Source organism: Hoplias malabaricus, chromosome 2 (genome assembly GCF_029633855.1).
Source record: "Hoplias malabaricus isolate fHopMal1 chromosome 2, fHopMal1.hap1, whole genome shotgun sequence".
Taxonomy (NCBI): Eukaryota; Metazoa; Chordata; class Actinopteri; order Characiformes; family Erythrinidae; genus Hoplias; species Hoplias malabaricus.
In genome coordinates, this window is record NC_089801.1 from 54,086,804 (window position 1) to 54,112,610 (window position 25,807).

General features: G+C 37.1%; 1 protein-coding gene across 1 annotated transcript; it reads right to left on the reverse strand.

Annotated features, from left to right (window-relative positions):
• Positions 1 to 935: 935 nt before the first annotated feature.
• LOC136686436 (interferon-induced GTP-binding protein Mx3-like) lies at positions 936 to 19,571 on the reverse strand. The gene is made up of 13 exons (XM_066660215.1): positions 19,519 to 19,571; positions 14,922 to 15,121; positions 14,504 to 14,641; positions 10,916 to 11,070; positions 10,665 to 10,803; positions 10,367 to 10,565; positions 9,816 to 9,894; positions 9,373 to 9,495; positions 6,437 to 6,569; positions 4,494 to 4,652; positions 3,878 to 3,954; positions 3,569 to 3,790; positions 936 to 1,942 (listed from the first exon to the last, which is right to left on the reverse strand). Exons 1-13 carry the CDS (start codon positions 19,569 to 19,571, stop codon positions 1,718 to 1,720), a joined length of 1,902 nt encoding a protein of 633 aa, XP_066516312.1. The 3' UTR covers positions 936 to 1,717.
• Positions 19,572 to 25,807: the final 6,236 nt, after the last annotated feature.

The window sequence follows — 25,807 nt, forward strand, 5'->3', positions numbered from 1 at the left end:
ATCTCTACATCATTGCATTCAGTTTTTATTCACAATTTGTTTAGTGTCCCAACTTTTTTGCAATCCGGTTTGTATTATAAATTAATTCTAAGTAAACTGAGTAAAATATTCAGTAAAATAAGGTATAAAACAAAATATAAGGTATTCACCTGAGAAAAGAAACTTTTGCATAATCTCAGAATGCATTTAAAGCAAACGAATGTGGTCTCTGGAACAGCTGTACATGAATCTAAGTCCACCATGTTGTAAGTCTCAGTTAATGTTTAAGGCACTGTGAACTACGTTTCTTGGAATTATATAGCACTGACTTAAGGATGAGTTGGAGTTTCTTCAGTACCTGACTTCACTAAGGTTCCTGTGACTGAATGCATCAAATCCTCACAGCATTGTCCCAAATCTCAGTGTAAAACCTTCCGAGAAGAGTACCGCTCAAGAGTCGAGTGGAGGGAGACACACTACCGATAATTCCCCTTATATTTAGGTTGATTTCAGGGATATAAAATAAAAGCACAGTGTAATATGTCTTTAAGCAGAAGATAGAATAGGTGAATCATTTGTTTATATCAGTGTATATGTAAGAAAAAACTACATCCATGCATTTTTTAAAAATTGTTGTTAAATGATTAAACTCCAAATGCCATTAAATATGAATTTGATTGTACAGGTATGTTGAAGATGAAACTACTGGTAGTCAAAACTGTTGGTGTAAATTGTGATCACTCATTTTCTGATCATATTTGTTCATGAGGTGTTTTGATTAATAAGGGCCACAGGGGGAAAAAGCAATATCTTAATAACAAACAACATGTTTATAATGACAGTGGATGTAACTTCTAAATGATGGATCCAGCTTAAGCTAAATGTAACTTTATTATGTTGTAAGAACCTTTATTCCAAATTTTGTTACAACCAAGCATGATGATTTGGATGTTGTTTATTAAATATTACAATACTTGATAATCCCTTTTATTAAACATAAGAGAATCAATGTGTGAGAGAGTAACAAGCCAAGTCCTAAAAGGTTCTGAATGGTCAGATAAAATGTCTATATTTGTCTCATAATCTTTAAGTCACACCCATAATTGCTGTTTGATCAGTAATACCATGTTGGACAAAATAGAAATGCAAAAGTGATTGGCCACATTATCATAAATGAAACTGCAGTGCACCCTTTAAAAGTCTAAGACTAATACCTAAAAAACTATTGAATTTTGGTTCTGTTTCATTTAGGATTTTTTGCTTCTTAGAACAGTTTCAAACATATTTAATTAGATGTTAAAAGTACCTAGGTTTAGTTCTGTATTGAGAATTATATTCACTGGTGAATTCCACTCTACACAGAAGCACAATTCATCAGTTTTATGCAGATTTATTTTTTTTTAAAGTTGTATTCTGAAGCTTTATGTAGACCATGTCCCAATGCAGACTCTACCACAGTTCTACAAGTTCTCATGTTTACCCTGCTCTAACACACACAGTTCACTCCAGGAAGGGCTTAATATTTGTGTAGTTTTATCTGGACCACTGGGAGCAGGAAACGATAAAATGCGCTGGAGAGTGGTACCATTGATGTAGATTGTTTTAAAGTAAACATACAAAAAAATTTATATATTACATTTAAAATAAACATTAATTGGAAATGTTATTATTGCAGCTAAATACTCCCAGGTTGTCAGATTTTCCATTACCTATGATGTTAGTTTAAATAAAAGGCCCTTCAAAGAAAGTTGCTGAGCTTTTCTTGAGCGAGGGTGAGACGGTCAACACGGTTCTGCAGATTAACACGTCGTCTGCTGACCTCTGACTCTTCTCTGAGGACCTCATTTACATTGGCACCATCCATTAAACCCAGCATCTCATTGCACAGCAGCTGAGCAGACTCCTTCAGCATGAAGTAACGGATCAGCATTGGCACCTGGTCCGCCAAACGCTGCACAACAATCTGGCAGGAGAGAAAATAATATACTGTAGTAGTTCACTTTTATAGACAATTGTAGGCCTTATGATCAGGATATCTGTAACCGCTTATCCAGTTCAGGGTTGCGGTGGGTCCGGAGTCTACCCAGAATCATTGGGCGTTATGCAGGAATACACCCTGGAGGGGGCGCCAGTCCTTCACAGGGCAACACACACACACAATCACAACTATGGACACATTTGTGTAGCCAATCCACCTATCAATGTGTTTTTCTGGACTGTGGGAGGAAACCGGAGCACCAGGAAATAGGAAACCCACGCGGACAAAGGGATAACACACCAAATTCCTTGCAGTCACGCAGAGCGGGACTTGAACCACAACCTCCAGGTCCCCAGAGGAATCTGAATCATGTTTATTTAATCCTAGTAGTTTATGCTTGGAAGGACGCCAAAGAGTCTGGTGTGTCACTTAACATGAAAGATATTTGTTTTTACTGTATATTTCAAGACAAACTGTTGTAATAATATGATGCCAGGACCAAGGGGACATGGCTCATTAACAATGTAATGTACCATAATTAGGCAGAAAATTTAACCAGTTAGGCAGCCAAATGACAAATTTCCCATCAAGAACACATAATATTAAGCCTAATGGCACAGTAGTAGCTCAGCCTTGATTTGCAATTCCTCTGCAATTGCTTAGTATCATCATAGCAGCAACGAATTTGGTGACCATGTAAACAAGGAGGAAATCTACAAGACATTCTTAGTATTCTTATCATTTGCTAGTGTCAGTATTTTTAAAACAATGATATTTTTATACAGACTTGTGGCTAATTAAGTCAAACATTGACTGGCATGAACTTGGACATTGTATTTGAATTTTTGAGTTATGTCATTAGTATTCTTTTATAACTTTTTCTACATAGTGTCATGGATATTTTATTTTAGATATGATTTATTTATTGGTATAATGTTGTTTGTTTTAATTTCATGGTAAAATTTTTTCTTTGTACAGTGTCCTTATACAAATAGAAAGTCACATGCATAGAAAGTCACATAAATATAATAATAATAATTATTATTGTTCCTTATTCATTCATTTATTCTCTGAAACCGCTTATCCAATTCAGGGTCTGGAGCATACCCGGAATCACTAGGCGCAAGGCACGAACACACCCTGTAGGGGGCACCAGTCCTTCACAGGGCAACACACACTCATACATTCACTCACGCACTCACAGACACTTTTGAGTTGCCAATCCACCTACCAACGTGTGTTTTTGGACCGTGGGAGGAAACCTGAGCTGTGTGACTGCGACACTTCATGCTACGCCACCTTGCCACCCTATTATTATTATTATTATTATTATTATTATTATTATTATTATTATTATTACGAGTATCTGCACTGACTCCTGTGTCTAGTGCTATCATATTTCAAGGTTATTTGACTAATCTAATTGAGCTGAATAGGATTATGCAAATTTTTTCCAAGTTATTCTGGATAAGATTGCCTGCTAAATATTGTAAATATAAAGTAAATATAAATGTTATGTATTATGCAGAGATACCAGTGTGCATTTTGTGGTTAGGTCACTGTGGTTAAAGTGGTTCTTTAAGGTGGTTTTATCCTGCTACTAAACTATACCTCATAATAAGCCTTCAGCATTTCAGGATACTTGCTCCTGCTGTCCAGCCCAGCAAAGTTATCCTCTGAAACTTTTTGACCATCTGCAGCAAGAGAGGTCTCGTTCAGAGATTTGAAGTAGATTCCATCTTGAGTGTAGACCAGTTGCTCCATCTCAAACTGCTCCAAGATCCTCTGCTCCACTTTGGCTTCTTGCTTTGACTGAATGTTGTCGATCTTGTTCTTAGGTAGCAACAATGTTTTAGTACAGAACATTAAGAGCATTAAGAATTGTTCTCTTAGCATTTATTAATATAAAATAATCGTTACCGTGGCAACACACTGGAGGTAGGGATAGTGGGGGAAGCATGATCTAGACACATCAGAGAACTGTTTCTGTATAGTCTCTGAAAGGCATAAAACAGACCACAGTCTTTAAATCAGGCTGACATTGTAAATAAGAATATGTTCTTAATGAGTTGCCTGGTTAAATTAAAGGTTAAATACATTTTTAAAACTGCAGGTTGACCAAAAAAATTTGAGATTTTTGAGAAATTTGGAGATTTTGCTCAAAATTATTAATTAATGAAGCATTATTCACTTCAGAACAGTACCAAGTCACAGTTTCTTCAGTTCATAATTGAAATTAGAGATCTATTTGAATTCTGAGCAAAGCTGAACATCGACATTGACTGATATTACCATTGAACTAAATCAAAATCTGCAAGAAGAAAGGCTAAGCAGGATCTACCACATAACATTTTGAGGCTGTAATTATTTATTAATTCAGCATTTCTGATTCAGCTTATCAACTAAACATTGGATTCTTTCTGAATTGGAACAGGTGTGTTTTGGGATAGGAATAGCTGACTCTGTGGTTCTGTAAGATCTGTATTGAAATGAATGAAACCATGAGAGAAATGTGGTGTATGAGATGTAAACATACCTCTTATGACCCTGAGTGTGTCTATGGCTGGTCCCTTCAGCTGGATCACAAGTCTCTGAACCACCATCTCAAACAAACTGTAATCACTGAAGCCAGGCAGCTCCCTTCCTCTATATTTCAGATCATATTCTTTCACCACAGCCTGGACTGTTTCATGAACTGTTTTAATTAAAATAGAATGAAAGTTTAAACTCTTCTTTCACATAATCATATTGCATGGAAAAACATTTACACCCACTTCAATGTCAAAAGATTTTTGACATTGTTTATTTTACTACTCATCTTTTAGTTTCAATGCCAATTTGATTTAGATTTAGTATTAATATCTATGAATAACTATTAATATTAAAATTAACCTAGTCTAGCCAACTGCTTCAAAGCCCATTAAAAAAGGATGCTGTGAAAAATATTTAAAAAAAAATATATGCAATGATGTGAAAATTATTTATGAATATTTTTAATTGAAAATGGTATAAATCAGCTTTAAATACTGAAACTGAGAAAATGTAATTTCTTTTTTAATTTGATGCGAATGTTTACCACTTTTTCCTTTTAACAAGTGAGGCGACCAGTAACTATAGTTTTGAAAGTAAGAAGCTTTCCAATTCTTATAAGAATTTAACGGCTCACCAGGGGCCTCATTTATAAAGGGTGCGACAACGGGTCTAAAATGTGCATCCGTAACATCTCATGCATAAACAGATTTATAAAGAAATATTAGCAGAACAATTAGCGTGTATTTAAGCAAGGTTTGACAAATGCATATCCATATAACTTTATGGAGAACACAAATTTGTGACATCATATGGTAAAATAGAGAATTGCAAGTAAATGTGCAAACCGTCCTCACATGTATCCATCTATAACATTAATTTATTCATTCATTCATTGTCTGAAACCTCTTATCCAATTCAGGGTTGCGGTGAGTCCAGAGCGTACCCGGAATCACTGGGCACAAGGCAGAAATACACCCTGGAGGGGGCGCCGGTCCTTCACAGGGCGACATACACACACACATTCACACCTAGGGACACTTTTTGAGTTTCCAATACACCTACTAACGTGTTTTTGGACTGTGGGAGGAAACCCACACAGACACTGGGAGAACACACCAAACTCCTCACAGACAGTCATCCAGAGCAGGACCTGTGTGACTGTGACACTACCTGTTGCGCCACCGTGGCACCCTGTCTATAACATAAAGATTAAAAAATGAAGATTACAGAATTAAATACTACAGAGTTTTAGGGCCACGGCATTGAAAAAAAAAATTATAAGAGGATTCAGAGAATAAAGTCAAAATTCAGAGAATAATCTCGTAATAATTCTGCATTCCACAATTACACAGTGGTTGTGTCTACCCCATTGTACGTGCAGCGAATTATTCCAAGATAATTCTAAGATTTATTGGTTTTGGGGCGGGCTACACAGTGGCACAACAGGTAGTATTGCTGTCACACAGGGTAGGCTCCGGACCCACCGCGAACCTGAACTGGATAAGTGGTTAATGAATGAATGAATGAATGAATGAAAATTTTGGGGCCCTGATCCTTGCATATAGAGATTTCTACAGATTCTCTTAATCTTTTAATGATATTATACACTATAAATAATGAAATCCCCAAGTTACTTTCTACTTTAAGTTAAGAATCTATTAACTATCCATTAACAAATCTATTTGTTTGTGAAAATTAGATATAGCATTAAAATAATTTGCACATCGTTGCATTCTTTTTTTTTTTTACATTTTGCAGAGTATGCCATATTTTCAGAAAATATGGTTTGTAGATAAAGAACTTGATTTAAATTTCATGTTCTTATTTTATATAAGAACCATACATCTTGTAATATTTGCAATATCACTTTAGACTTATGCCATAATAAAAAAATACTGTGCTTGGCACAGCCAAGACCTCTCTGCCTACAGCAGTTGATCCACTTACAAGATGACTTTGTGCTGTCTAGATGATCTTTCCACTTTTTGAATTCTGAGCGAAGCTGAACAAACAAGTTGTATTCATTTCCTGCTTCACCAGTTGCTGAGCGATTGATCTTGTCGTTGAACTTCATCAAAGTCTGCACAAACAAGGGACAAGCAACAGTGCATTTCAGGTTTTTAAGCATGTACATCTTTGTGCCTAAAATATTTTTGTACATGTAATTATTATCTCCATTCACAGGTCATTTTATCAGGTTTATCTACCATAAACACAATGCACAATTCATCAGTCTTAGGCTACATCACCTAGTTTTTAAGATATCAGGATATTACTGAGCTAGAAAGAGTACTGCTCCTGGATGAAAGGTAAAACCCAGGATGGCACTTGTGCATTCACACATGTTCACCACCATGACCTTCATTTAGATTGATGTGACTAATTTTGTTAGTGCGAAGTGAAAGAAGAAACAAAGTGGATCTCTCTAAAATCCAACAAAGAGTTTAAACGGATGCTAATGACTCACATCATTAACGAGCAATCCTACACACTAAACTAAACTTTAGTTAGTACCTTAACAAAATGGAGATTGACAGTCTAGCAGTCCCTTTATATACAGGAAGCCCTTGCCCCGGACTGACCCAGTGCCCCAAGCAGGTATGTTACAGGTAAGTATTAAAACTTATCTCGTCCCATCTTCTTTGCCGCTTAATCCATTTCAGGGTCGCAGTAGTATTAAAACTAATGTTCATATTAACAAAGTCATAATTTTGTGCACACACAAACATATTTACAATAGCCATAATTATAATAATTTTCATAACTCTGTCCTTTTCTCTTCCCAGGTGTTTATCCCCATCCCCCATATGGTCATGGTTTAAGTGCTCTGGCTAACACTCTTTTGTAAATTGGATACAGGGTAAGTCTACTCCTTAACTTATTGATAACAATAATAAATAAAAAGTGTAGCCGAGTGAATGTGTTTAAAGTTTATTGTTATTACTATGTTTTCAGGTGGAACCTGTGTTAGACAGATAGTTCCCTGTAGGATGTGAAGGCCTAGCGCGGGTGTGAAGTGTGTGTGAACCAAGGTAAGTCTGAAGTTAGTAAACTGCAATTCCACATTCCTTATTCTTGGTAAGTGTACAAGAAAAAGATGTACAACGGGTCCAGTGACTAACTCTGAAGCAGGAGAAGAACACTGGCTCCATCACAGAGCTGTTGTAAAAAAAGTAAATTTAAGGCATAACTACAGAGTTTGTTGACTGGATATTGTGTGAAGATGCGCTGTATTCTCAAAATGTCATCCACAAAATTATTTCCTCTTCTAAGAACCCATTGTCTACAATGAGGATTATGCTTTTCACCTGCTTTTATTTTTTAAACTAACTGGAGTATTCACTTTCCCGTTTGGACAAGAAAATTCATTCGGTCATTATCTGTATCCGCTTATCCATTTCAGGGTTGTGGTGGGTCCGGAGCCTACCCGGAATCACTGGGTGCAAGGCAGGAATACACCCTGGAGGGGGCATCAGTCCTTCACAGGGCAACACACACACTCAAAAATTCACACAGATTCACACCTATGCACACTTTTGAGTCCCCATTCCACCTGTCAGAGTTTTTTTTTTTGGACCGTGGGAGGAAACTGGAGCACCTGGAGGAAACCCATGCGGACACGAGGAGATCACACAAAACTCCTCACAGACAGTCACCCAGAGCAGGACTTGAACCCACAATCTCCAGGTCCCTGGAACTGTGTGACTGCGACACTACTTGCTGTGCCACCGTGCCGCCCCGAAGTTTAAAAAAAATAAATAAATAAATAAAATAAATAAATTAATAAAAAAAATTGTTGTCATTGACCAGCATACAACAAAATTGTGTCTCCACATTTAACCTTTATCCCATCTTTGGCAGTGTACCCATATTCTGTCAGTAATGCAATAGAGGAAGTGTATGAAGCAAGTAGCAAGGTGTTTAGAATATTTGCTCTGTACATGACAGAGGTAATTTTGAACAAATGCTTACAACCAGATCATTTTTCATTTCATCACTTTTAATTCACTATATAAAAACTTTAGTGGGTCAGAGCTTCACATACACCAAGTTGACTGTGTCTGACGTCATTGCTTTAGAAACTTCTGATGATATCATATGTGTGGTGGCAGTATTTTAAGGCCTACTTTCAAGGCCTACTTGCCTCTTGGCTTGACACCCTGGGTAAATCAAAACATATCAGCCAAGACATCAGAAAAATAATTGTGCACCTCCATAATTCTGGATCATCCTTGGCAGCAATTTCCAAAAGTCTGTTCAAGTGACCATATGCAACACTGGGGCCGCAAAGCCATCATAACGTTCAGGAAGGAAAAGTGTGCTATCTCCTAGAGAACATATTTTGGTGTGAAAAATTCAGATAAACATTATTTTACTTATAGTTTTACGATTACAGACTGTATTTGATCTGTTTCTCTTCATACTTTGTTCGTCTCCTTTCAATGTTCTTCAGAGGTCAGGATCCCCAAAGGACCAACACAGAACAGGTATTATTTGGCTGGGAGTATAGGCACACTGAAGTGGTGTTACGAGTGGATCAGACATAGCAGTACTGCTTTTTAAAGCCCTCAATGTCACTGCTGGACTGCAAATAGTCCACCAACCAAAAATCCAGGAATATGGTGAAACATATTATACAGAACAACATATGGACTTCACTCTGTAACTGTAGAACTGCAAATTTCCATAATATTCTGTTATGCTGTGTCTATATATGCTTAAAAAACTTTCTTATTTAATATTGCAGATATAGTAGCCAGAAAATCATTCAGCAGAGGTTTTTGTGCTTTATACAAACTCTGAGACCTGGGATTTCAAACATAATTTAAATTGTAATGAAGCCACCTGTGTCACACGTTAAAGAATAAGAAGTGGTCACTCACACTAATGAAGAAATCCTTCCTTTTCTGTGGATCCAGTGGGGGTCCAGCTTCACACTGACTCAACTCCTTTCTCAAATCCCAGAGTTGCTTCTTTATTTGCTCTGAGAGCAGAGGCATCGATTTCTGAAATAATAATAAAAATGATCATGCAAAAGACATATTTCAATAAATCTATTTTGGGAAAAGTGAGGCAGGAATGGGGATGTGATCACAGGCCGTCACAGACATGACTGCGCATAAAATGTACATTCAAATGTAGAAAGTTGTTCTTGTCTTTGTGTCCAGCTCAGCTAACTGAGAGCGGCACAAAATAATCTACATATATCAGTAAATCAGATTTTGCATTGAATTGACCAAATATTTACAGTCATGTGTTGGTTAGTGATATTGACATTTTAGGGGAAAAAAAGATAATTATATACATTTTAAAAACGAATACGTACTTTGATGTGATCAACCAAATCTTGAGTCAGTTTAGTAGCGAGGCACTGAATAGTTGCCTTGTCCTCATTCAGAAGGCAACTGTATATAAGAAGAAACCATGCACATTATGGGTTGGTCAAAGGTCACAGACCGCATATAACTTACAAATTACAGATGACATGCTCACTTGAAGTGTGGATCTACATATAAGAGTATGGTAGGGCTGTGAAACTAACATGGAGGGGGTGGGTCTACAGACTCAGACTACACTGTTGAGCCTTCTGCAGGTGTAAAAGCCTAATTCAGCAAAACAGGGGCGGCGCCTTCATGATGACCCCTGTGATGATCTAGTGAAGTAGTGGGTGTTTTGGGTATTTATGCTGGGCCTAGTGAGTAACTTTAGTTGTTAGATGTCGCTAGTTGCGGATCGGATCTTAAATGGCCACATCAACCTTAGCGGACAGAAATATAGTGGTTGCTGATAGGAAGGGAGTGAGCTGGGCCCTGTGTGAAGCTCCAATGTACTCTCGTAGGATATTTTACAATTTATCCTGTGTATAATTACAATTACCTGAAGTATTCATGCCGTTTGAAGAAGTCTCTCTCAACTCGAGTAGCTTCTTCCAAAGAGATTTTATTATCAATTTGCTGCTGGCCACGGCACTTAACCATGATGTATCCTTTGCTTAAGGGAATGACCTGATTTCTGACGACATCCAGTATGTTTCTCTCTGTTCCTTTGTCAATAAGATCTGGCTTAGTAAGAATAGCTGATAGGGAAAAAACAAATTTGTATTATCATATTTTAAATATTGTAAAAATTAAAGCTGCGCATTGCTATATGTTGCTTTGATTGAATTTTTTTTTACCCAGAGTTCTTTTCCCTTCAGGGTCCACTTCTTGGGCCATTTTCAGTGCCTCTGTTGTTGCAATGTCAACGTTGCATGGGACAACAACCAAATTGATGGTTTCATCTCTCTCAATGAAGCTCCGAATTAGATATTTGATCTTTGTGGCAGGAATAAAAGGCAGAAATAAATAAAAAAAAGTAAATAAATAATTCACTTTTAAAATATTAAGGTCCTAGTTTTACACTTTTCACTCTAGTTTTAATTTTCACCTGTTCTCCAATATCCTCAGGTTGACCTTTCACAGGAACTCTGGCGATTCCAGGCAGATCGATCAGTGTGAGGTCACACACTTCAGGAGACATGATCTCCAGAGTGATGAGATCATCACATATTCCAACCCCATCTCCAGCCAATTCGTTCTGAGCTGTTAGACACATGTAAACCTTGAATACATGCACTTGAAGAATAGAGTTAGGCTACGTTTCAAGTAAAATGTATGCCCCCTCACCACAAAAAAAAAAAACCCTTCAACTTAGTAAAGTATTAAAGTATTGAGTTACTTGTAGAACTGCAATGGAAGTTCTTAATACAACCATCAATATCAGCATAGTTTGGTTAATTTTGTAAAGCCCAGTTAATTAATTAATTCATTCATTCATTGTCTGTAACCACAATGATTTATTCACTATGCATTAAGTTTAATTCACCCAACTATTATTAATACTTAACTAGGGGTCTACTATGGGGAAATCACTAGTAATTGCATTACAAGTTGTAATATGACTTTCATATTGTATTTTGTTGTAATTTAGAATTTACATTATGGTTCTTTATTTACTACCTTTAGTAAAATAGCATTTATTTTCACATTTATTTAACATATTTCACATATATTTCTTGGTTCACTATTATACAAACATGCAATTTTCATTATACAACATGCAGCTGCTGTCCTCCCAAGTGCACACTAATAACGAATGTATTCTCCCTGTGTCTGAGTGGGTTTCCCCCAGGTGCTCCAGTTTCCTCCCAGAGTCCAAAAACACATGTTGGTAGATGGATTAGCGACCCAAAAGTGTCCATAGGTGTGAGTTTGTGAGTGAATGTGTGTGTGTGTGTGTTTGTCACCCTGTGAAGGCCTGGCATCCCCTCCAGGGTATGTTCCTGCTTTGCACCCTGAACTGGATAAGCGGTTACAGACAATGAATGAATAAATAAATAATAATTCATGCTCAGTGATATGCATAACAGGGTCTTAAAGTGTTTAATGTGCATTACTATCACAACAGACCCCCAATTAAGTACTAATAAAGGTCAGAGTAAATTAAGCTTAATGCATATTGTGCAAAGAACAGGACATTAATAAGCCCCTAATTTGTGTTCTTTACAATGAAGTGTTACCAAATTTTGAAAACACAAAAGGTACAAAGTACACATACTTGAGTAAATCAAACAATTTACAATTTACTACCCACCTCAAAGATTCTAATTCGGAAAGAAATTGAGCTCTTGGAACAAGGGACCACAACTAAGGAACCATTTCTGTTTTTTTTTTTTTTTTTTTTTAGTGGCAATGTGATTTACAAGTGAGGATAAGCTGTTTTTCAGCTTGAATATGTGTTTAATGGAAAAATAATGCAACCTAATGAACAGAAGAATTGCTTTAGTGACTGTTTATAAAAACACCAAACAATAGCATTTCAGGCTTAAGGGGTGTTTACAAGAAATCCCACTTATGTGTTGCATGATATGAATGTGCTTTAATTTCTCTTATAAAAAATTTAGAAATTAGATTTTTGGGACTTTAATTTTCAGAAACTTAGCCTGGTCTCAGTGACCTCTCTGATCTCTCCCTTCCCTTAGAATCAGAATCCAGACAACTTGTTGCCTGAAAGTTTGTATCAGCAATCAGAAAAATGACACTTCATGCTTTTTTATGACGGGGTCTGTCCTCCAAGAGTGAAATGTAGAGAGACATACACAGTAAATGATCAACCTTTATTCCCTATTTCCTCTGCATACACAAAAAAACCCCAAAAGTTCTTATATATATATATCAAACTCTCCTTAATTCCCACGGATGAATTGATTTGATCTCCATGTTTAGCAAGTTTCAATGTTGTAAAAATAATTCAAGTTGGACAATCAAAAGGGAATTATAAGGATATGTTTAAAATGAACTTTTAATCATGAATCACAAACATCTTCACATCGCAGCTATCTGTTATCTACATATTATGTGTGTGTCATTTGGTTAGGAAATGTCCAAAACATTATGCTTGGTCTGTATGATACTATTTTGTATATATTGTATATTGCATCCCAATTAATCTCTATGAAATGTAATCAACATGTTCTGGGCTATAGTTAAATAACTACACTCATGTGAGAACTCATGTGTAAGAAAATTGTGTAAGGAATATTGGTTGTTCATAATTGCAAAAGCATGGTTCAGAAGAATTTTGGCCATTCACTCCTAAATCTACGTCTTTGTCTTGTCAAATGTCATCAATGATATGTGATGCCACTTCATCAGGGAGGTTCTAGTCGGTTGCTTGTCACGCTTTTGCCATGTCTAGTGTGTTCCTGTTTGTTTATAAGCCCCTTGTCTCTGTGTTGTCTTTGGTGGACATTGCATATCTGTGTTCTAGCCTGTCTGTCTAGTCTATATGTTCCAAGTCCCTAGTAGTTTCAGTATGTATCCTGTTTGTCTCTTTTCAGTCTGTTCTTGATGCTTCTGTCCCAGTTCCCAGGACTTTTCATATACAATATTTGTTTGCCCCTAGTTCTGTTTCTTTTGATTCAGTCCTGTTTGTTCAGTAACCTTGTTTACCTCAGTTTTAGGTCTTTGTGCATCATACTGTTTCTTGTTTTAGTTGTTTCTCTATGAATTTATCCAAGTTTCCTTTTCTAGCTATGTTCATTTCCTTGTATTTAGTTATTTTATTCAGGTCTCTTGTACTGTTGTTTTAGCCTCCATCAGTCCACCCACTGTTCCCAATGCTTAAACCCTAAATCCCCTAAGGACCAATCAGGCCTTCAAGGGCCTAAACCGCTGGTGCTGAAGCATTTTAGAGAGAGAGTTTTGTTCAAAGAGTGAAGACACTTTCAGTTACTCAGAGAACCCAGGACAGTGGAGGAAAATGTAGAGAAAGAGAAGAAAAGAGAGAACGAGAGGCAGAAATGGAATGAAAGAGAATGGGAGATTCACACCAAGGGTGAATTTGCTTCCAGTCAGGAAGTTCAGCTAAGAGAGCCATTTTCTCAAGGCAGTATTAAAACAGCTAAAGATGTTTATCCATGTTTATATTAGCAGATTAAGAAGCTTTAGTTTAGTCATGTGGTTCATTCTTGACTGGGTGTATTTCTGGGATAAACTATAGTTCCCTTTTAGAATTTATGGTTATCATAGAAAAATTCCCTCATGTATTTATCTCCCTCGACCCTCATGTATCGCTGTTGTTCATTTCATTATATGAATGTATAATCATTATTCAATATCTGATATTAAATTTAATAAACCAGTTGTGTTGATAAAACCAATCCTTGGTTATCTATTTCTGTGTGCACTATTCTTGTACAGAAGTCTCACGTTCTGGTCAGATTCAATTTTGGAGCCAAGAACGTCTCAGCAGATCCATAAGTATAATAATTAATTAATAATAAATAATTATAGCTAATTCCGCTATATTATGTTCAATGTCACCCAACATGATGGCCTCCTTGTCCAAGCTAAAATTGGACAGGTAAAGATGCTACTTTTTATTTTAATGGCACCCACTTGTGGGACATGACACTACATATGGTTCTTCAATGCAAGGACTCAAACAATTTTGCTTAATTAATCAGAAACATACCTTCCTGAACATAACCTTCAACTAGTGAGGGGTCATCAAACTGAATGTACTCCTCTTTGTAAGATATGACCGCTCGCCATTGAACTCCACCCCTGATTTTCCTCAGCTTTAGCTCCAGAGGACATCTGGTAACAATACCTACAGTGGACAGAGAACATTGTATGTATGTATGTATTTATTTATTTTAGTTCTGTTTAGTGGTTCCTATAATGTTAAAGAGGACAGGACAAAAATATTGCCATTCACACCACATTTTTACACTTTATACAAGAAGGAAAAGTATTAACAACATAAGTCAGGATATGTCCTCAGGATTTTCAGTAAGAAACTTTACATGATCTTTGATCTTTTGATACTGACACCTTCCCTGGAAGTTTATTACTCTGTAAATGTTTAAAGAAATTGGAAAGCTACTCACCACTCCCTCTGGGTAATGCTACTCCAGACAGCGCCTCCAACACTGAGCTTTTCCCTGAGCTCTGATCTCCAATCACTGCTATAGTTGGAAGAGCTAAATCGTCATCAATACCTATCAGTCTCAGAGAGTCAATCAGGTCGATGTAAGGACGAACTTTCTCCTCTAAATGACTGTGGAACACTCCTTCCAATGCATGTTTACTGTCAACGAGGAATGTATGACAACATTTGGTAAAACAATTTTTTAGACATTATTTAATTGATTTATGAAACTTCATCAAGAGAAGTTATTTTGTAATATTAGACACCTTATTCACTCATTCATTCATTTTCTGTAATCAATTATCCAGTTCAGGGCCATCATTTGTCCAAAGCCTTTGGCGCAAGGCAAGAACACACCCTGGATGGAGCACAAATCCATCACAGGGCTCCATACACTCACTCACCCGCTCACACTTATCGACAGTTTTTCACGCAGTAAGAGTTTCGTTTTTGATAAACGTACTATGGACCCTATCTGTATAGCTATTTTGCTAGTCCGTTTTTTTTTCAGTCACTCTTTCAGTTGCATTTAAACAGTAATTATGTGACATAGCCATATTCAATATGCTGTTTTATTTTCTAAAGACCCTTGGCTACTCAAATATGTAATCACTTGAGGTTTTCATGCTGATTCAATTTTTCTATAAATTAGTCATATTTTGATCAAAATTTTACCAAGCGCCTGCTTTTCTTTTTCATATATCTCAATGATACTCCCACATCAGATATCTTGACACAGATTGTTAGTGTGAGGTGTCTGTTAGTTGAAAACATAAGCATTTTTATGCTAATTTATTGCATGGCATATTACTGTGACAAAATAAATTTGTAGCATCAGACAGACTTATTTTTCTATATTCTAAGCTCTGGGATGTATGACTGATAAAGATCTGACAGTCACAGCAGGCCCAGACTTTCAGGAATTTAGTTCAGGGCAAATATGGACAATATCCCAAAAAATAAAAAATGTTTTGGTACATTGGCTTTTTTTCTCAGCTGCTGATTGTAATAGCAATTATTATTATTATTATTATTATTATTATTATTATTATTATTATAATCTTTTAAAAATATGATGAAATAATACTTGTTTATTTAGAATACACACAATGAAGAATTATTTAAGCTTTTTAGTTTAGATTTGGTGATCTAATGCAATATTATTTGATGTGAAACCTACAAAAACTATAAATCAATAATAGGAATATGGTTTTGCTGATGACTCATATTTTTCTGCCCGGAGACAGCATGGGTTGACATCATTTGAGTAAAAAAAACTGAAAGTAAACACTGTCATTTTTGTCCTGAGCAAAGTCCTCAGTTATGATTATAGGATAATATGATTAGAATCTTTTATGAGAGCAACATAACACATATATTTTGAGGGAGCGCTTTGTTTTTTAGGTGGTTATTCCACACCGGATTACTTCCAGAGGCTTCACAGCACCGTGATGAGATGGCTATTTTTAGAAACCATAGGATCTGCGGTTTCCAATGGTATGTGGAGCTCACAGACGCATTCAGTCATTCAGGAATTAAGAAGCTGATTATATAAGTTGTACAAATGCTTTTATAGTTTTATATGTTGTCTCAAGTAAATCAACTGCCTGCCAGTACATTCCATTATTTTTGAAGTGTACAGTATCCCTTCACAATTAATTATTATGTATGGTTAATGTTTATTTCTTCAAAATATCAACAAAATCCAATAGAATGTCTAGGAGGTGGTCAAATTAGAATTAGAGGAGTTAAAAATATGTAAATAATGCACAAATTCCAATATTACTTCACATTCGGTGCAGTCTTCCATACCATCTTCATAGGACGAATCCCATTTCACAAATTAGCTCTACCACTTAGCCCTACCCCTAGGGCGAAGGTGTCTCAAATCTTTTTAGGAAAGAGGGAGAAGGTCCAGGGGAAATGCTATAAACCTGATGTAGATTTTTCACACTTAAAATGAATAGCCATGAATGCCTTGTGAATCACCTGTCAATCTAATTTAATAAACTACAATAAACATTGTATTATATTAGTTTAATGTAGTTTTAATGAATTATGTGCCTTTATAAAAAGCATAAAAAACACTAATATTTTGCTGATGTCTCTGAATCTCCACTTCTACCTTAAATAGCAAAGCAATTAAGTTATCGCGTGTATGGCTACTGGAAAATTGAAGGTGGAAGTGGAAGTTTCATGCAAAAAATGTGCAGAAGAAGCAGCTGAATTCAGCCTCATATCACAGAGTTAGGAGTGGGTGATAATATAGGATTGTCAAATGCTTTTGAAGTCATGTGATACCCTAAAATTGATAAAGTACCTCCAGAAGCTCTAATATCACTGCAGATTTGGCAGCAAAGCACCACTAAGGCACTGCTAGAAATCCACCTAGGGTTAAATGTCTTAAATATGATGACCTGATTGTTCAGTTGATGTACAGTGCAAATTTGATTGATTACTGGAGAGTAAAAAATTCACGTCACAGTTTTCCTGGTTTAATGCCTCTGGAAATGGTCTAGACTAGACTACTGGCTCATATCTACCTCCTTGATAAATGATATTAGCAAGTCCACAAAAGTTAATATCTTTTTATATTTTTCTGTACTTTATGTTGTTATTGAAAATAAATAAATAATTTAAAAAAAAAAACTAAGTCACTGCTTTTTTGTGTTCTGATGAGGTATCAGGCACTTGAATGGTCAGAAATTTTTAACTGATACACCGTGCAACTCTTACAAGTGGCAAGATCACATTTGAAAACAAGGTGTAAGGTAGGGGTAAAATTAAGAAACAGGACTCATCCATAAAGTGTTTAATGATGTCAGTTATGTTGAAAAAATATTTTATAAATTTGAAAGCAACTATGTCCTGACCATGGCAAGTTTTGCATTTCAAATAAATCAGTTGCCCTCCGTTAAGTCCTCATTGGAGATATCCATTATTTCTTCCACTGGACAAAGCTTGTTGTGTTTAACACAAAATTTGTGACTCAAAAGTGTCCATATATATAAACGTGTGAGTGAGTATCACCCAGTGAAGGACCGCTAACCCAGTTCAGGGTCACGGTGGGTCCAGAGCCTAGCTGGAATTACTGGGCACAAGGTGGGAACACACCCTGGAGGGTGTGCCAGTCCTTCGCACGGCAACGCACCCTCACACATTTGCTCACATACGCACATCAACATCAACCCATTTCAAATGTCAGTTGTGATTAATTATTGAGACAATCGTACAGTAACAACTGCATAACGAGAGTATCTTTTGCACTGAATGTCTTTCTTTAATGCACTTATTACTTCCTGGCATATTGCACTTAATGTAAGGTATTTTGTATAATTTGTGCTGTAGTTCGAATGTTAAATCCTCTTTTGTAAGTCGCTTTGGAGAAAAGCGTCTGCCAAATGCATAAATGTAAATGTAAATGCAAATGCATAAAAAGTCAGGTGTCAGATTAAATAGGAAGTGGAGCCAAAGGAGGAGTGCTCCCATACTCAAGAAATTTGGCATGAAAGAACACACCCAAGTATTTGTAAAAACAGAAGCACATTATCCTTTTAGCAAATAATATTATCTCACTTTTTTGTTGTAGTTGTTTCATTGATGATGTAGTCATCAAAGTCACAAATAATAACAATAATGTTTAAAAAGTATAAAAACGTTTGAAAAAAAAAATAACTCCAGCATAAATAAAGAAAGCACACACATCAAGCAAGGAACTCAATCTCCAGAGGTTCATAAAAAGCCATGTTATAACTGTATATCACATGATCTGAAAGTGAGCCAAGAACTAGTTTTACAGCACTCCAGGTATATCAAATACATTTAAAGTATAGATGAAGTTATAGGACTGATGATATCCTGACTTGTGTTAACAAGATCATTCAGGTAAACCTATGAAATTGCATGACTTTTTAAACTTCATCAGCCCCCCAAAACGGCATGTGTAATTTCACACATTCCAAAATGGCTGATTTTCTGTTGCGTGGACTCAGATAACACAAAGTGATGTTTGTCTGCTGTGATGTGAACAATGGCCTTACAAAATTTGGTGCATATACCACCAACATCATCCTGACCATTGTCTGTGTTTTGGGGCCCTATGGTGCTTCTGAACCACACCCGATCCCTTGCTCTATGTAACTTTTAGAATTTTCACAAAAGTGAGTTTTCAAACATAGTAAATGCTTTAAAAATGAGTGAATGTGTTTAATATAAGAATAATAATAATAAAAAACACAGATAGGGCACCTCCAAAAACAATAGGGTGGTGCACCTCCATGTGTAGGAAATGAGTGAATACATTCAAAATAATAATATTTATAATAATAACAAATAAAAACAAAGGTTTTGCACCTCCAATGCCTGAACCCTTATTAATTACTTTTGTGTAGATTTAAAGTGAAACATAGACCTAATCCCGTTAGTTATCCAGCTGTATAAGAAAGACCAGATTTCAAATCTGAATGTTTTTTATTATATAAAAAAATCTTAAAGTAATATACTAGGCAGATTTTTATTAGATGATTTCCCTTTTTACAGCATAAAATGAAACACACCTGCTTTCAGAAGTTGAAGAGACATCTTCAAAACTGCCTTGATCATTCTCCATCTTCTAGGAGACAATTGCTGAGGGAAAAATACTGTTTGAATAACCTCAAAACTTAAATGCTACTCCCAGAGAGCAGAACTGTTTGTTATTTACTCACCTCACTCTCACTGCAGCAACTGGTGTTTCAGAATAGGAAGAATGTGACTGGGCTGCAAGGGTATACTACACCCATATATAGAGTCACGCCTACAGTCAATGTGAAACTGAAAGTGAGTAAGATACATATTGTCTGAGGAGTTTCCACCGCTACATTGGACCTGGATTTTCCAGATTGTAACTGCTCTTTGGGTTTAACTGATAAGCAGAAGGGTTTGTGATGTCAGAATGAAATAAAAAAGTGTCAACAACAGCAATCTTATCTCCCTCAGGCAAGTGTACTATAAACCTGCCAGAGACATTGTTACTTTTAGTTACAGAGTACCAATATTTGTCTCATCCAACTGAAAGGAATCTCTAATTATTTTGAAGTATTGAACTTTTGAGTTTAAAAGCTTTGTTGCACACAGCTGCTCTGCTTATCATTTTGATATTTCATTCAAAATATTAAAAAAATAAAGGTAGTGATAATGTCACAAAACTCTACGACCCTGGGGTTGTGTGTTGGAGACCCGCTCCAGGTGACTGAGGAGTTTGGTGTGTTCTCCCTGTGTCTACGTGGGTTTCCTCTCACTGTCCAAAAACACATGTTGGTAGGTGGATTGGTGACTCAAATGTGTCCATAAGTGTGAGTGAATATGTGTTGCCCTGCAATGGACTAGTGTTCCCTCCACAGTGTGTTCCCACCTTGCGCTCAGTCATTCCGGGTAGGCTCCGGACCCACTACAACCTTGAACTGGATAAGTGGTTACAGACAATGAATGAATGAATCTTTATGTGAAGTACAGCAGTACAAAAATATTATAAGTAACATCTAACTTTAGTAAATACCCAAAGTTCACTTGGATGGTTAGGAATATTTTGTTGGTCAGCAGTTATTTGTTTCACTGGCTTATGAATATGAGCTGACACATTAGACCAAATACTCAATTTGTCATTCAAGCTGCAGTAATTAGGAAATGGTAGAAGGCTCCCAAGTGGTGAAGTGGTCTATAAATGGTCTCATTAGCTTCAAACTCAGATGATGCCATCTGAGTCCAGGAGTCCAAAAGAACACAATTAGCATCACTTTGTTTGGGTGGGTAGGATGGCCCTCTTCCTCCCCCATTAATTAGCGTCATACTAGCATACACAGGCCTTAGATATCTGGGAAGTTAGCGTTCCTTACAAAATGCATTTAGCTGTCCAGTGGCTCTGTGTGAGCAACAGTCTGAAAAGAGGTGATAAGTAACTTCACATATCTTGGAGGAAGCATATGTTAATCTCACCCTCACAGCTTAGTATCACTCTTTTCTTATTCTATTCTACAATTACAGTCATAGCTAGTTGATGACAGAAAATGGCAATGACTAATTACATGGTGGCACAGTGGAGCAGCAGGTAGCGTGGAGTCTGTGAGGGGGTTGGTGTGTTCTCCCTGTGTCCGCGTGGGTTTCCTCCAAGTGCTCCGGTTTCCTCCCACGGTCCAAAAACACACGTTGGTAGGTGGATTGGTGACTCAAAAGTATCCATATGTGTGTGTGTTGCCCTGTGAAAGGCCAGCACCCCCTCCAGGGTGTGTTTCCGCCTTGCACCCAATGATTCTGGGTCAGCTCTGGAACCACCCCGACCCTGAACTGTATAAGCGGTTACAGATAATGAATAATGAATTAATAAATTGTACTTGGGGGTAGCCGTGACCTAAGGAAAGTGTGTTTGGGACATGAACCCCAGAGCTGTGTGTTAACCTGTGGAGAAAGGGTATAATATGTCCTCTTTAAGGAGTTAAACTGAAAGTGAAAGTGTTAAAGTGGGTCTGAGGTGTATATAAAAGGAGATATTATGACTATGACTCACACACAAACACACACACACACACACACACACACACACACACACACACACACACACACACACACACAGTGTGACTAAGACATCAACTGTACCTAAATGTTATTCTAGAACATGCTCCTGTTTTCTTCTCTAACGTAGTATGCAGATACAGGGCTATTGAGTGTCCGGCAGCTGCCTTGACACTTTTTTGCTGGAGTCACTGGGTTTAGAAAAATGCAAACAAAATTCCATAAACCAAGTTCTCATTTAACACAAACACACATTTACACTCCACAGAATTGTCATGCTCTTCTGCAGCTAAACAATGCAGATTCTACTAACAATACTTAAAAAGATAGGATGAAATAATAATTGAAAACTTTTTAAACTTATTCATTCATTCATCCATTATCTGTAACCGCTTAACCAATTCAGGGTCGCGGTAGGTCCAGAGCCTACCTGGAATCATTGGGCGCAAGGCGGGAATACACCCTGGAGGGGGCGCCAGTCCTTCACAGAGCAACACAGACATACACACACATTCACTTACACACTCACACCTACGGACTGAGTCCCCAATCCACCTAACAACGTGTGTTTTTTGGACTGTGGGAGGAAACCGGAGCACCCGGAGGAAACCCACGCGGACACGGGGAGAACGCACCAACTCCTCACAGACAGTTACCCGGAGCGGGAATCGAACCCACAACCTCCAGGTCCCTGGAGCTGTGTGACTGCGACACTACCTGCTGCCCCACCGTGCCGCCCCCCTTTTTAAACTCGATAAAAAATAAAAAAAAAATCAATAATAATAGTAATAATAATAATAATAATAATAATAATAATAACACATTTCCAGATCCCTATTCCTATTTCAGCTCCAAGTTGAAACAAAAAATATTCTTGGAAAATGTACAGTCACTAGAAAAAGATGGGGGTGCCACGGTGGTGCAGCAGGTAGTGTCGCAGTCACACAGCTCCAGGGACCTGGAGGTTGTGGGTTTGATTCCCGCTCCAGGTGATTGTCTGTGAGGAGTTGGTGTGTTCTCCCCGTGTCCGCGTGGATTTCCTCCGGGTGCCCGGGTTTCCTTCCACAGTCCAAAAAAAACGGTTGATTGGTGAAAAAGGTTGATTGGCGACTCAAAAGTGACCCTAGGTGTGAGTGTGTGAGTGAATGTGTGAGTGTGTGTGTTGCCCTGTGAAGGCAACCTTCGCCTTGCGCCCAGTGATTCCAGGTAGGCTCTGGACCCACCATGACCAATTGGATAAGCGTTTACAGATAATGGATGGATAGATAGAAAGAGATGCACTTAAGTATATTTAAGTGTGTCTCAAAATAGTAGAGTTAGTACAATTTGTTATATTTAAGTACAATTTTAACAACACTTCCAATATATAATTAGCATACTAAGCACATAGCACACCAAATCTGTCACACTTTTGGACACATTCTAAGTACACTTAAATTAGGTATAACTCAGTGTACTTTTTTTATAAAGTCTAATTTTTATCTTCTCTATAATAAACCTAATAGAAAACTTTGATTCAAAATGTTTTAAACCTATTACTCGGTGCACACCTTCCAGGATCCCTACCCCACACACATATGTGACTGTCGAAGTAAAATTTCAAATATGAACAAATGACCAAAAATCTAACGGCTTAGGAATGAGAATGGAGCTGTATTCAGCAGATTGTGTCACTAGCGAGAGATCTGCAAACACACATCAGCTCACTCTCCTCATATCAGTGACACTTTCCCCTTTATATAGTTTCTCAGAGTCTGTTTGTTTCATGTGCCATTTGTGTAGTTCATGAGATCTGTTGTCAGATGAATTTCCTTGAAGTCATGCGGTGACACTGTGCTTATCCTGCATTACCCTCTAGCCCTCTCAAACCTCTACAGAGAGCAAGGCTGTATAACCCAAATGGCTTCCCCTGCAGGTATCAAGTCATACATTTCAAAGAGCTGAAAACATGCATTGTTTCCAGAAGCCCTGCAATGATCAAGTCATAAATTTTGCAAAGCAGGAAATAACTGTTTTTTCCTTTACCATTCACATAGCTCTAAACACATAAAAATAATACAAATTAATCATGTATTTTCCTAGGAAGAAAAAAGGAAATCAAACAAACAAAAAAAAACCATTCTAATGAAATGTCCACAACATGACCAAAGGTTTGCGATCATTTGTTCATCCAATACAGTGTGTGCTGGAACATTTATTGTAGACTTTGATGACAGTCAGCTGCAAAAGCAATAATGAGATAAGGTACTGATGCTGGGTGATTAGTTTTGGATCAGAAATGCCACTCTAATTTGACAAATAATTATAATAGATAATTTGCTTTAGAAAGCAGCAAGTGTGAGGTAGTTTTTGAAAAATGCAAATGAAAAACAAAATAAAATCCCCATACCTTCACAAATCCATTCAGACACTAGCCAAAAACACACATATACGGACTAAAGCTGGAGGAGATGGATAGAGGAGCATAATGCTCTTTCATTTTTTGTTTAGTGTTGCAAGCTCAAGCATGCTAGCTTTCAACTATGTGTGTGTGTGTGAGAGTGAGTGAGAGAGAGAGAGAGAGAGAGAGAGAGAGAGAGAGAGAGAGAGAGAGAGAGAGAGAGAGAGAGAGAGACTAATTTGAGAAGCCTGCATCCTTTCCTTTAGGCTACTATGATTTTAAGAAATGAAGAGGTGAGAAAGAAAATGAAACTTTAAATGGAAACTGAAACAAGGATTTTTGTTTTTACTGCCACTGTGTACTGAAGGCAAACATACAATGGAGTATTAGGGCCATGGCATTGAAAAAAAAAAAAAAGATTCCAAGAATAAAGTCAGAATACTGAGAATAAAGTCAGAATATTTCTGAGAATAAAGTCGGAATAATTCGGAGAATAAAGTCAGAATATTTCTGAGAATAATGTCGGAATAATTCTGAGAATAATGTCGGAGAATGAACAGGTTTGTGTGTGATGCAAATGTGTTTATGCTCACTCCTAGTGCAGGAAATGGCATTGTTTGCAGCGGGGTTTAAAGTATTAGAGCTCAATCAATCTGAGAATTAATGACCGCTCCACTGACTCTGGTTCCAACTCAAGATTTGTTTCTTTCTCAAAACGAAAAAGAGACCCATTACTGTGTCTGGACTTGTTTTAAAATTTACATGTACAGTATATGGGTGGTGTCACAACAATTAGCATTGAAGGCTCAAAAGTATCCGTAGGTGTGAGTGTGTGAGTGAATGTGGGAGTGTGTGTCGCCCCGTGAAAGACTGGCACCCCTCCAGGTTTCCTGCCTTGCGCTCAGTGATTCCTGGTAGGCTCCAGAACCACCAATACCCTGAATTGGACAAGCTGTTAGAGACAATGAATGAATGAATGAATGAGTGAATGAATGAATGAATATTACATAGTGTTCCTTTAACTGACTGGGAGTTTCCTGTAAAACACAATTATATTATTATTATTACATTAATTGCATCTAGAACAAGTTACAGGTCTCTGTACCATACCGGTCTCGCACAGTCAAAGTATGGACTAAAGTCCCAGTGGATTTTTAAAGACATTTTTTAGGCCTACAAACTCCTGCATCTTGAGTTTATGGCCTAGTCTGGTGTTTTGTCCGTGAGACTTTTCAGAAAGTCTGTTTAAACTGGTATGTGTGTGTGTGTGTGTGTGTGTGCTTTCATTAATTTTCAGGGCATTAATCAAATAATCCCAAACATGGTGGTGTTGTGGTCTGGACTCTGGGGTGTCCAATCTATTGTTCCGAGAACTCCAGCAGCTTCTTTGTTTGTTTTGCAAACATACTTCTTTTTGTCTATTTCCTTTCCTCAGTAAGTGCTTCAGAACAGATCCACATCCTTACAGACCATACAGGTGTGGAAAGATGGACAGTAACACCTGCTGACTGTTTCCAGTTTAAAGTGGAGCTTGATTATTTTCCTGTCTCTAATTGGGGCTGTCTCTAATTGCAACATGGCAAGGCTAAAGAGACATAAAAAAATAACAATTAATTAAAAATAAGAATGAAAGACAATTAAAAGTGGTAAAAATGATTCAGTATTCTTATAAAACTAATAGAAATAAACATGATTAAAATGATACATAAAAATTGTTAGCACATTTCTGAGATCAAGTACCCCCAAAATGCTTTTGTTACAGTTAAAAGAACTTGTAGTTTTTCTCGACACTAAATGAGGAACAGCACCTCTAAGCTGTTAATCAATTTTTTGGATACTGAGTGCTAGCAAATTTTAGAACTGCAAAGAGTTGTCAAAGCTTAGGAGAACATTTATTAGAGTAATTTCCAGCATCCTGA